The following is a 13,766-nucleotide window of genomic DNA, read 5'->3' as shown; positions in this document are numbered from 1 at the left end:
TCAATTGACCTTATGTCCGTTAACCTTATGTCAACCCACCATCACATTATTGCATTGTCATCGAGCCTTGATACGTGTGCAAAGTTTAAATCAAACTTATGGTCATTCAAAGTGGTAATAAGGCCAATTGACCTTATGGCCGTTGACTTTATTTTACCACACCATCACATTAATGCATTATCGTCGACCCTTGATACGTGTGCAAAGCTTCAATCAAACTTATGGCCATTCAAAGTGGTAATAAGGCCAATTGACCTTATGGCCGTTGACCTTATGTCAACACACCATCATATTAATGCATTGTCATCGAGCCTTGTTATGTGTCCAAAGTTTCAATCAAACTTATGGCCATTCAAAGTGGTAATAAGGCCAATTGACCTTATGGCCGTTGACCTTATGTCACCACAACATCACATTAATGCATTGTCATCGGTCCTTGATACGTATGCAAAGTTTCAAATTAATCAGAATTCTAGAAACCGGTGAAAATTAAGCCCAAAGATTCCGCTACATGCAGGCCAAGCTAATAAAAGCGTGTTAAAAATGCGTCTACCAGCCCTAGCGACAGGCAAATCTACAACAAATCTATTGAACTTCTGAGAGGCTCTCGGAAATTCTTGTTTACTGACGGATCGAGGTCTGACACCAGCTTTACGTTTGCTGTGACAAATGAGCTTGGTGTACACAATTGTCGTCGGTGCTGTGCCAACGTATTGCCCGATATTCACAGCCGAAGCAGCTGCATTACTCAAAGCGGTACAGTACGCCTCTCTTAGGGGAAATAATTATGTCATTTGCAGTGATAGCAAGTCTACGTTCGAAGCCATTGTTGGCCACAATAGCAACATTCCAATAATTAATTAGAGAAATACTTTTTGAACATGAAATTCAATCAAACTTATGTGGATCCCAGTCCATGCCGGTATTGATGGAAACGAAAAAGCCGATACTCTTGCTAAATAACGAGCAATCAACCTTTGCACCTGTTCGACTATGTGATTGATTAAGATATTAAAAATCTCGTCAAAGAATATACTTCAAAATACTTCATACAAGATTGGTTTGACTATCAACAAAGCGCCTTAAAATCGGACACACAATTACCACACATTCACATCTCTTAAACGGATCAGAACGACAAGTCTGTTTCTTTTGCGGCTCAACCAATAATACTGCTATCCATATTTTGGATGTATGCGCAGGATTAAACCAAATAAGAACTTCGGTATTTAACAACAACAAGCCATCATCTTACCTTAATCGTTGGGATATAGAGAGTATAGATTTTGTTTATCTTAATATATAAAAATCACGTGTCACTATGTTTGTTCCCGATGGACTCTTAAACTACTAAACCGATTTTGAATTTGTTTTGCACCCCGTATGTAGTTCGATCCAGATTGAAATATAGGATAGGTTATATCTCAGTTTATAGTCGCAATATTATTTTCGGGTGGTGCGGATATGCTTCCGTGTAAATGGTTGGTGTTTAATTAAACAACGTGCTTATCAATAAAAAATATTATAGCGAATGATATCAAGTATAGCACATTACCAGGCCCGTCGAGAAGGTGAGGGGGGGGGGGGGGGGGATTAGCCTCGGCCCCGGTGTTTCTGAGGGGGCCCGCGATTTAGAGGTACTATGCCATTTTTTTTAATTCAGGAGAGTCTTTAGTTGTTCCATGTGCAAATTTTAAGCCGAATTTCAAAAGCAACGAATATATGCATTTCGTTTTAATATTATAGTGAAGTGTGAAAAATAAAAGTCGATATATATAAAAAGAAAGGCTAAAATGTATGTTAGTTGGTCGCCGGTGTTTGAAGAGATGCGTCGGTCGATTTTGTTCAAACTTTCACACAAGCTGCGTAAACCTCACGCGGTTTGGTTGCAATCGATGTACAGGGTCTCGAGATATAGGCCGAAACGTGGACCCGTGTACCCCTAGAATGTGTTTATAGAATATGGAAATCAAATGAAAGCTATTGATGAGTGCTTTAGTACAGAGTAATATATTATCCAGAAACGGACTGGGACTGGGATTATGACTAGGACTGGGACTGAGACTCGGAGTGGGACTGGGACTTGGACTGGGACTGGAATAAAATACATACCACCCTCTGGGACAGGCAATAAGGGATGCAGAAGAATGAGAAGCAATTGAGAGAAGAGAAAATGGAGAAGGAGATTGAGAAAGAGATAGAATGAGACGAAGATGGAGATAGATGAAGCAAAAAAGACGGAGGGAGGGGTGAATAAAAGGATTAGGAAAAAGTTAAGAGGGAGAAGGGCAGAGTCAGACAGAAAAAGCTTATTAAAATGTATGCAGATAGGCCACATTTAGGGCAGAACAACGTCTGCCGGATCTTCTAGTAAGTTTATAAAGTTGTGTAATATATCCATTTAATATTTATTTACTTTTATTGCTCGTTTACTACACATAAAACAAATACCTATTGTAAATTAATTTTGCAGGCATGGTGAATTATGCAGTGTAATACATGTGAGTGTACATCTATGCGCTTGCGTACTACAGGTGTATGCATGTCATACTCACCTGTAAATGCACTTATCATAAAACCATGTTTCTTTTCGCCAACACACATGCATTATTGTTCTCATGACCCTATTCGCCATCTCCTGTTTAACGTAGCAATAACCCGAAGACCCTGGTAGCTAGCGCTTTAATACTTGTAGGTTTAATAATTATATAATTTTAGTTGTCTCTAGTACAGATATAGAGACAAAAGTCTCGCATTTTGGAAATACCATTACATCCTATTTGAAAGGTATGTTCCTAAACGTAGATCTGGAACTGTTGAACCAACCCAAGCATGGTTTACTTAAGGACTGAGAGCTTAAAAAAATATAAAAGAAAACGGTCATTTAAGTTACATAAGAAATCAAGAGTAAAGACTACTATCATGATTCAATTTTACTTCAGAAGTATTTTGAACCCAATAAAAAGTGTTATAACGCTTATATCTGTGAGATGAAAAATAATATTATCCGAAACCCAAAGTCGTTTTATGGTTTCGTAAACTCCAAACGCAACGTAAAGGTGTTCTCTTCAATTATGAAGTACCGAAATTTTTTATCCAACGACAATCAAGATTTTGCAAATTTTTTTCGAGAATTGTGCGCAGACTATATTTATAAGCCTCTATCTAACTTGTTGAATCTATCTTTGAAGAGTGGAATCTTTCCGTCAGCGTATCAGGAGGAATGAGATCCTCCTTATAAGAGCGAGGTTAGATATTTCATTGAAAACTATCGCGGCATAGTAAAGCTCTCCGCTATTCCAAAATTATTTGAAGCTATTGTTATCAGCCAGCTCATACTTACGATCTCTACATCAACCAGAGAGGCGGTGTTCTTATTGCTGTGGACTCAAGTCTTTCATCCGAGTTGCTGTTGTCGGACAACGCATTTGATATTGAGTTTATAGCAGTAAAGATTTCAATGTGATGTTTTAACTTATATATTTGTTGCTCATATATTCCGCCCCGGTCGGATATGTATGTTTACAATTGCCATAATTTAGCTATTCGAAACTTGTACTCTCAGTTGCGAGACAAAGATCGCTTAGTCGTTCTTGGTGATTTCAACTTACCCTCGGTAAATTGGATTAGCTTGAGCGACTCAAACACTTTGACTCCCACCTGTCAGCATGATTTCGTTAAGACTATTTTAGATACATCTCTCGTACAGATCAACAATGTTTTAAATTGTAAAAACAAGATTCTTGACCTCAATCGTATTTCTCCTTTATCTTTTCCAGAAGATCCCTTACATCCTACGCTTGAAATAGAAATTGATATTATTTAGCCTCCTATGGAGCTGTGCTTTACAAAATTAAAATCTCGATCCCGCTCAAGATGTTTTTATAAGGCGGACTTCATAAAACTCAACGAATTGATTGCTACTCATGACTGGTCAGATCTTTATTCGAGTAAGGACGTCAACTCAGCGACTTCATTATTTTACGGTATTCTTGATGGCTTCTTTGAAAGCTGTGTCCCCCTTCGATGTGTTAGTGCTGGAACAAGTAAACCACCTTGGTTCACAAGACAACTTATTAGACTCAATAATGTTAAATCTAGGCTTTATAAACGTTTCAAGAGATCAGGATCGTCTGCCGATTTTTCTAAATATTCGGTTGCTCGTTGCAACTTTCATTGTCTAAACCAACAATGTTATAAATTGTACTTAAGCAGTTGTAAATTTCAATTTTTCAACAATCCGAAAAGATTTTACAGTTTTGTTAATTCCAAGAGGAAAACATCTGGTTTTCCAGCTACTTTTTCTTTTGGTTGCAAGAATGCTAGTTCTGATAATGATATTGCGGAATTATTTGCAGAATTCTTCAGGTCGACCTACTCATCTAAACGTTTTCAACCCGGTCAACACTCCTACAACTTGGAAAGTTTTAATTGCATTCCTAATCCAGTAATTGATAAGAATACTGTTCTTCAGAGCCTTCTCGGTTTGAAACCGATTTTTTCTCCGGGTCCAGATGGTGTTCCTAGTTGTGTACTCAAATACTGTGCAGTTAACTTATCTGAGCCGATACATAAATTATTCCAATTATCTGTGGAATCTGCCACTTACAAATACCCGATAATTCCTTAGACCAATTTTTTTAATTTTATGTTGAATTTGGTAACATGATATATTAGTGTTGTTGGCTGAACATAGGTAATTTTATGAATAGTAGGACACCAAGGAATCGTGCACTTTCGTAAACCTATGAACATACGAAACCTAAACCAATTCAAAATTCATCGTTCAACGTCAAAAACTCGACAAGTAAATCGATTCACACAGAAATGTCATTATTAAATAATGCACATGCCATAATGAAATGTGCATGCTGGAACACTCATCTCTATTTAAGAATTTGTGAAATCGGGGTACTTTTGGAATATTATGTATATACTTATTTGGTATATCGGACCTCGTGAGGTAGTATCAAACGAACGTGTCCGAATATTCTAAATTAACGGTTTATCCGGAACACTTCCATGAATATTTAGCGGAAGAGATTTCCGAAATTTCAGAATAAAAAAGTGAATACTCCCTGTGTAGCAGGACCGCACAAAAGCTTAACTCTTCTGTCAAAGTTAAGGTCGGAATATAAAGTTCTAATACAATCTAAGCCATCGCTTCCCAAGGCAGTTCTTTGTACCGGAGCGACTCGGGATTTTTCCCGACCAAGGGCTGTCATTTCAGTGTAACCCCATTTAATTTGTTGTCATCCTCCCAGCAGATCCTTGCTCCGGGAAGGTATCGAACCCAATCCGGGTCCTGCACCTGACCCCGATCCTAAGAAATGGTTTTGCTGGGTGTGCCGAAAAAGAATATTTTTACGACGGCCACACTCTTGTTAGTGTATCGCGTAGAAGGAATGGTTGGATCGAACAGTTTGTTCTGGGCTAGACGCCAAAACCCCACATCCTAGTAACTTTTATAAATCTTTTGTGGCATCTTCCTGTTCACACATTCTGCGCTTTAACCAATAGCACTCAGATAAATTATGGATTAAATCAAAACCCCTTTCCTAGGACAGTACTCGTTGCGTTACACCTCTCAAAAGCTTTTGATATGGTCAAGAACTGGAAGGGTCTACACTTCCCCCAAGTCTTAAAAGGTGGACCTAAAATTATCTGGGTGGTCGGCAGACATCGATACAATTTAGGAACGAAACTTCAAAACCAAGAAGAATTAAACAAGGGGTGCCACAGGGTGGTGTCCTATCCCCACTTTTGTTTAAATTCTAGATACCAAAGCTACCTTCACCACCAGAAGGAGTCACTACCGTTTCCTTCGCCGATGACTGCACAATAATGGCCACATATCGATGAGCTTTGTAACAAAATAAACAGCTATCTCCCTGACTTTTTCGCCTCGCGAAACCTGATATTGTCGCCGACCAAATCATCGGCGACCTTATTTAAAACATGGACGCGCCAAATGTCGACCAAATTGAACATCCACGTCCATGGCATCAAGCTATCGACTATCTTACACCCTAAAATCTTGGGTGCGACGTTCGTGCAGGAGTTATATTTTGGAGAGCATGCAGCCGCAATTGTTCCGAAAATCCATAGCCGTAATAAAATGCACAAATCTCTTGCCGGCAGTACTTGGGGTAAAGATGAAACGCTCATTACCACTTACAAAGCAATTGGCCGGGCGATTGTATGCTATGCCCCCCCAATATGGTCGCCAAGCCTAAAGGTTACTCACTGGAAGAAAATACAGGCCTGCCAAAATACTGCCCTTAGAACCTCTATGGGCCCTTATTTCCCCAGAATACCACCTACACAATGAAGCGAGATTACTGCCCATTAGGGAGAGAAATTAAATGCTAACCAAACAGTTTTTGTCAAACATCTGATTGATGAGGCTACAACGCCTAGGGGCTTAAGAGGTCATCCCCACATGACACAAACCATCTCTTTATTTGTATTGTAGAACCGACGCCTCTTACGCACCTCTCATTATGGTTGACCCTGTTGAAACAGCAAGTTTCCTGGGACTCCCGTTAGAGGACATTGATGACAATTTGTGATTGGTCGCACCTATTGGATGAGGCGAAGGACTGCTACAACAACAACAATAAGCCATTTTCTTTTTTTTTTTTTTTTTTTTGTCAGTTCATTGTGGCTGATGAGTAGAGTATCACCCCATTTCGGCTGCCTGTTCAAAATCGTCCGATACCAAAATATTTTTTTTTAATTTCCCATTTCAAAATTTTTCACAAAAACGCCCTATACTAGAATTAGATTGAAAAACGTCTTACCTCAGAATGCTTTTCGATAACTCCCTCTGATATCAAAATGTACTGATAGGGGGTTTTTCAAAGAAAATTTTGAGATATTGTATTTTTGAATCAAATTCTACGTACGGCATTCTTCAAACAAATACTGAAAGAATGACCAAGCCAATATAACTCTTTTTCAATTCACAAAATATTTAGTAGAAAATGAATTATTTCCCCCAAAACCTGTTGGCATTTACAAATTTATTATCACTACTAAAAGAACTTTTCTACTACAATTTTCGCGGGAAAAGATGGAATTATTCCCCGTTTTCCTTACTCATAAAAGCAACCCGTCCATATTTTTAAATTTGGGAGCGTCAAATCTCTGTAATTGAATCATGCATACATTCTGCATAATAAAGGGTTTTTATTTTTTCAATGACCTTGTTGTCGTCAATTAAAATGCAAGGTTAACATTCAAGCTCATCCTAAGTTCATCAAACCTATCAGAGATGATAAAAGGTGATAAAAGTTTTTGCATAACAAATTTGAAAAATAATTGTTAGGCAAGTTTAGCGGAAGCAAATTCGGTTAAAAAAGTTATTTAAATGCGTTACTGGAGATAAAAATGACGTTTCCTTGTTTTTTGGAAAGCGATAATTTTGCTAGTTTATCAACTTTTATTTAAACTGATTTCAGACACACTTTAAATTCCGTGAGTTTTTCAATATAATAAATAACTTTTAAGTAAATTTTATTCAATAATTGCATATAAACTAATGGAACTTTCATTTCAACTGATTTCGGGCACGCTTGTTATGTTTAATTACCATTTGTTTATTTTCAGATACTGACATCCATTCTTTTCTCTATAACACAGTTCTCATGCACCGCCAACACTAAAGAGCTTTTGTCAATAAATAGCTTTGATATATACTCCGACGAACGCTACACTTTTGCTTCCTACGGTAGTAATGGAATCTGAAACAGTAACACCACATATGCTGGATATCGAAAACATACATGCAGACCAAAAATTTAAGAATATTCATTCATCGGATTTACAACACAAGAGCACCACTACGACTAATAAAGCGACGGCTATGTTATGCCATCAGGAGCATGAAAATCATGAGGAGCAACAAGAAACACGTTTTCGGAATCTTGTGATGCATGGTACATGTCCTCTCTCTTCCCCACGTATAATGACACCACCACCCGATTCGTCTACTATAATGTCGCCTGTAATTATTTCTTTGCCTCCAGTTTCAGTTTCCTCTCCATCCAACGTGAAAATAACGCTGCATGCAGCAGCAGCAGAAGCAGCTGCAGCAGCGCATGTACAATCACCACATAAAAATGCTTCCGCGGCTAAAATAGGCAATGGCTACACAGGTGCTGTTTCGATGTCACCAAACTATGCGAACTTTTTTGATGCTATAGGTGGGGGATATACCGAGGAGAGTGATAAATATGCTGAAATCAGCTGTAATGAATCCAATTTCAGTGCCAAAAGTTACGTTGATAGGAAAAAAAGTACCGACAGTCCGAAAAGATATTATCACCCTCTATATGCACATGGAATATGCGGGTGGCCGGGCTGCGAAATAGACGTGAATGACTTTGCCATCTTTGTAAAGTAAGTAAAGATAAACTCCCGTTAAAGGTATACAAAGTATATTTATACATAATAAAATATCATTTGGTAAGATTTCAAGTCTTTTATTTATTGAAGTAAGTACCCCTAAAAAATTGTACTTTGAAGTGGTCACCATCACATTTCCAAAATAGAAAAGAGAAAACTCTTTAAGGCAAATCCGGCGAAAATCTTCAGAAATTTTAAACTGGATATCGAAAACATGCAAATAAGCAAGGAGGAAATAAAATAAACATTGTTTGTTTATATTGTGATCAATATCTCGCACACTTACAATGGCGAAGCGAGGGGGAAGAAGGCGCAGGGAGACTATCACGTTGCGGGTGCTTCTCACAAGGGGGACGAAGTGGTCGGGAAACCAGAAAATTGCTGGAAAATTTAAATGTTTGCAACTGATTTCTTGAATATATAGTTTTGCTTTTGTCTAGCTGCACAATTTTAAATAAGTTTCTACCTCTAATTCACCTTTCCTGTATCCTTTTATTAACTTCTCTGTCTTCGCCTCTTTCTACCCCTTCGCCTTTTCCATCCCTTCTTTTCTCTCTAGTTTTCTCTTCCTCCCCGCTCCACCTATCCCTATCTCTCTATCTTTGTCTAACTCTTCTTCTTTTTCTCTCCGTCCCTTATTCCCAGTCGGTCAAAAATTAGCGCACAAAAGTTTACTAGCAACTCTGTCTAGTGGGAGAGCGATCAGCTGACAAGTTCTTACGGAAAAAATCAAAATTGTTTTGATTTCTACGTTCCGGGCTACGTACGTACGTGCGTTGAACGTCGGTGAGTTTTCGTTTACATTGCACATTCATAAGATAGAACGTGTCAGCTGACACGTTTTTTGTACGTACGTTCGTGGGTAACTGCTGCTTAACACTGTAACAGTTTTTCAGTCACTGGCATTGGGCGCTTTCAGCGAACAATATTTTTGTTGATACGTTGCAAACATGTCTCCGTTAGTTGAGTGATAAAATATTTGTTCTCTGAACGGGGAGTTGAGCCAGCTGCCAAATGAAATATTTATCCTTAAACTTGAAGGAAAAGGACTTCTTAAATTAATTTTTACATTCCACTATTATGTCAAGAGGGAAAATGTTAATTCATAACCAATATTTTAAAAGGTCCAAGAACTGTCAGATAGTCTAATATACACTTTTTGAGCAAATGTAGCAAAAAAAAATGATGAAAAATTGTCTACTTACTATTCTAAAAACAAAATACAATTTTTCAAATTTAGAAAAATTAAAAAATAACAATAATTATCATTAGAAAAAAATTATTGTTCTGGCCTTGAGCTCGAATCGAACCTTGAATCATTTATCAATTGGCCGATAAAAACAAAAACAATTGTTAATAAACCATGAGCACTTGGGAATGTCAAACAAAGTAATTGACAATAATCAAAAATCCAGCATTATCAGTGATGGCGCAACACTGAATAAATATAGTTGGTAAAAAGGAATAGAAGTAGCAAATTTGCCAGTCAAAAAAACCACCGCTGTATAGCTAAATGGTTAGCGCAGCATGCCTAAAGCGTACTGATGATGAAGGCTTAGCACTCTTCGAAATGGATCTATCTGCGCAGCTATGGCAGGTTGTCTGAAAAATTGTCTACTTACTATTCTAAAAACAAAATACAATTTTTCAAATTTAGAAAAATTAAAAAATAACAATAATTATTATTAGAAAAAAATTATTGTTCTGGCCTTGAGCTCGAATCGAACCTTGAATCATTTATCAATTGGCAGATAAAAACAAAAACAATTGTTAATAAACCATGAGCACTTGGGAATGTCAAACAAAGTAATTGACAATAATCAAAAATCCAGCATTATCAGTGATGGCGCAACACTGAATAAATATAGTTGGTAAAAAGGAATAGAAGTAGCAAATTTGCCAGTCAAACAAACCACCGCTGTATAGCTAAATGGTTAGCGCAGCATGCCTAAAGCGTACTGATGATGAAGGCTTAGCACTCTTCGAAATGGATCTATCTGCGCAGCTATGGCAGGTTGTCTGAAAAATTTTCTACTTACTATTCCAAAAACAAAATACAATTTTTCAAATTTTGAAAAATTAAAAAATAACAATAATTATCATTAGAAAAAAATTATTGTTCTGGCCTTGAGCTCGAATCGAACCTTGAATCAATAGTAAATATGTTTACCAGCTCGGCATTTTGGGAGGTGTCCGAAAGCCCTGGACCCCCTCGTTATAGTCGGTGGGCTCAAGTATATCCCTACTAAAACCATACTTCCAAGTGACACCAAAAGGAAAGATTGATATCTTTAATTCATTTGTGTGGGAGAATTCAGAAACTTGTTTAGGAGGACTTGAAATTGCTATATTAAAGAATCAATAATTATAGCTATTTCGGTATTCATTATCAATTTTTTAATGATATTCTCTTAAGGACAAAATGGGAGACAGACACACAATGCCCTAATTAGTTTTGCACTTAGTGGGTAGCGTAACTTGTACCAACAGTGATTAAATCTGAAATATACTAATATAAATTATTTACTTAAAGACGCCGACTACCACCTACGACTGACTCAGTTCGCTTCCCAAGGCAGTCGGTTCTATGTACCGGAGCGACTCGGGATTTTTCCCGACCAAGGACTGTCATTTCAGTGTGACCCCATTTAATTTGTTTCGTCCCTCCCACAAATTGTCATCCTCCCAGCAGTTCCTTGCAGCAGGACTGCTACATATTCTCTTACTCCGGGAAGGTATCGAACCCAATCCGGGTCCGTCTCCTGACCCCGGTCCTGAGAAATGGTTTTGCTGCATTTGCCAGAAAAGAATCTTTTTAGGACGGTCATACTCTGTTCAGTGTGTCTCGTGCAAGGGATGGTTGCATCGGACAGGTTGTTCTGGGCTTGATCCCAAAACCCGACGTCCACGTAACTTTTATAAATCTTTTGTGGCTCCTTGCTGCTCACGCCCAAGGGCGTCCCGTAGTCTACGCCCAGTCCCAAGGCCACAACAGCAATTGCGTCCTGGCCTTCCACAACCTAGGAGTAGTCACCCGTCACTTACCCCTAGAGTGGCGGCGTCACCCCTCATGCACTTCAGAATTCTGCAGTTAAACTGTAATGCACTAACTGGGAAGATTACGGAGATAGTCGATTTCATGAAGCGGCACAACATCCGCATTGCTGCGATTCAAGAGACTAAACTCACAGCAAGATCTGCATTGCAGACCTGCTCTGGGTATAATGTCCACAGGAAGGACGGCGAGAGCGGAAATGGAGGCGGCCTCGCGTTTATTATACACCACTCTGTGCAATATCATATATTTGATCCTGGCATCGACCGCAGGGACAATGTCTTAGAACGTCAAGGCCTATCTGTCCGGTCAGGCGATGCAAATCTAGAAATCGTCAGCATCTACATCCCTCCTGTCACCTGTTGCCCCAGTGGATACCGCCCTAAAATCGAGGCCTTACTCACTGGCAACAATCGCATTATCTTAGGCGATTTCAATGCCCATCACGACCTATGGCATTCAAACTTGCGGGCGGACAGTAGGGGTGAGATGTTGGCGGATCAAATAGAAGAAACGACGTTCTGCACAATAAACGGAGACGCCCCCACACGTATGGTAGGAAGCTGCCATAGCTCGCCAGATATCTCAATCGTGAGCGCAGAACTCGTAAACTGCGTCAACTGGCAGCCGATGATAACATTGGCATCCGACCACCTGCCCATACTTATTTCGTTCGAGCGTACCGCCGACTTCATCGTGACCGAAAAACTGTGACGGACTTTTCCTTGCGCCGGGGTATGCTCAGTCCGTCCAGGTTCCCTGTGGAATTAGAGAAGAATCCCTATCGTCTCCTTTTAAAGAGAAAGATCCCGTTTTGTTGTTAAAAAAGAAACGTTATAAACTCTTTATTCCAAAATATTCAAACTACCCTTAAAGCTATGGCGACGGAGGTGGGAAACCACCGTCGGTTCTACGCCGATGGGGTTGGGAAAACCCCCACCGGGACTACGCTTAAACTAAAAATCTCAGACTACTTCGTAAAGAAAGTGGAGGTGGAGTACCACCACTTCCTCCCAGTCGGTGGAGTTGGTAAAACCCCACCGAGTATATAGCTTAAGAATACCCTGCTCTTTCTGAAGGTTGCGGAGGTGGAAAAACCACCACAATCCCTCTAACGATGAGGTTGGAAAAACCCCCAAAGTTGCTAAAATAAAGAACTCGTGAGATGGAAAAATCCCAGGAGTCCCATTCACCGCTACTACTACGCAGGCTACTATACCTAGCTGGCTACTGTCTCAATTCGCGAAATTTGTCGCCCTTTTATACTTGTCCACGCGCAGGTGGACAGTTATCCTGCAACAATAAATTTTACTTATTATATGTATTTACTTAAGGTATCTTACATTTAACTGTATTATTCTACGCATATATCGCATTATAAGTATCTATCTCCAAATTGCGTATGTAAAAATGCCTCTTGTACTGCCCCCCCTAACATGTGAGTTCGTTGGCACGCATCTCCAGTTAGCTAGCATAGTTATTTTTTTTCCCTCTGCTGCTTGCTTATTGGGTCTTGTTGTTGTCGACGAGTTGGTTGCCCTTCGTAGGTAACTTGTGTCTAGTACCCACGCTGTGTTGTTGGTATGCTAACGTGACCGCTTCCTAGTACATTGCATTTTTTTCGTTTCTCTTTGTGGGATGTCCGCCCCGACGGTTCGCTTCAATGCCTGCTGTGCTTGGTCGCAATGGCTTGGTATACGTATGTTTGTATGTTTTTGGTGTTCTTGCAATGGGAGCTTATGTGTGTTGCTTATTGCATTGCTGTATTCCCAGCATTATTTAAAATTCCAGCCGGTTATGGGTTATCTGTGGAAATTATAATGTTCAACCAAAATATTTACCGTATGCGGGCAGGGACAATTATTTAAACGAAGAAATTAGATGTTGTCATGAATGTTTATATGTATATTAGGGTAATTCAAAAATGATTATTTTGTATGTGTAAATTTAATTCATATGATTCAGTTTTGTACATTTTACACGCTATATGTATAAATTCATTGTATTTCAAGTAGAATTTATACACATTTTAATGAGTTTTGATAAATATTTGTAGGTTCGAATGTGTGGGCTCCAAAGCCGGTGGATTTGGGTCCTCACACTCTCCCGTCACCTGCCGTAAGCAGGGTTACCGTTACCAGGCCGGTCCTAGTGATTCTCACTCGGTACGTGTGACCGTCTATGTTCCGATGGAACGTCCTCTTCCGCCGCTTCGTCCGTACTACCTGTACATGCTCCTTGATGTCTCTCTCTAATTCCTCGGGGAGGGGTTCGACTCCGGTTCGGTTGGCCCATGTCTCGG

At 39.3% G+C, this 13,766-nt stretch overlaps 1 protein-coding gene across 14 annotated transcripts in view; it reads left to right on the top strand.

The window, feature by feature from the left end:
• The window catches only part of LOC137234136 (forkhead box protein P1-B-like), a 76,250-nt gene extending 67,795 nt beyond the window's left edge, over positions 1–8,455 (top strand). For 7 of the 14 annotated variants that reach the window (XM_067757755.1, XM_067757751.1, XM_067757760.1 and 4 more), the window contains one exon: positions 7,645–8,455. In XM_067757755.1, coding sequence (XP_067613856.1) covers positions 7,739–8,407 — 669 coding nt within the window. In that variant the 5' untranslated portion in view covers positions 7,645–7,738 and the 3' untranslated portion in view covers positions 8,408–8,455. Of the gene's footprint in view, positions 1–3,817; positions 3,951–7,611 lie in introns of those variants that run through there. The other 7 variants (XM_067757749.1, XM_067757753.1, XM_067757752.1 and 4 more) reach the window with 3 other exon arrangements.
• Positions 8,456–13,766: the final 5,311 nt, after the last annotated feature.

The sequence above is a fragment of the Eurosta solidaginis genome, chromosome X (assembly GCF_040869045.1).
Source record: "Eurosta solidaginis isolate ZX-2024a chromosome X, ASM4086904v1, whole genome shotgun sequence".
Classification (NCBI taxonomy): domain Eukaryota; kingdom Metazoa; phylum Arthropoda; class Insecta; order Diptera; family Tephritidae; genus Eurosta; species Eurosta solidaginis.
This window is presented reverse-complemented; position numbering and strand designations above follow the sequence as displayed.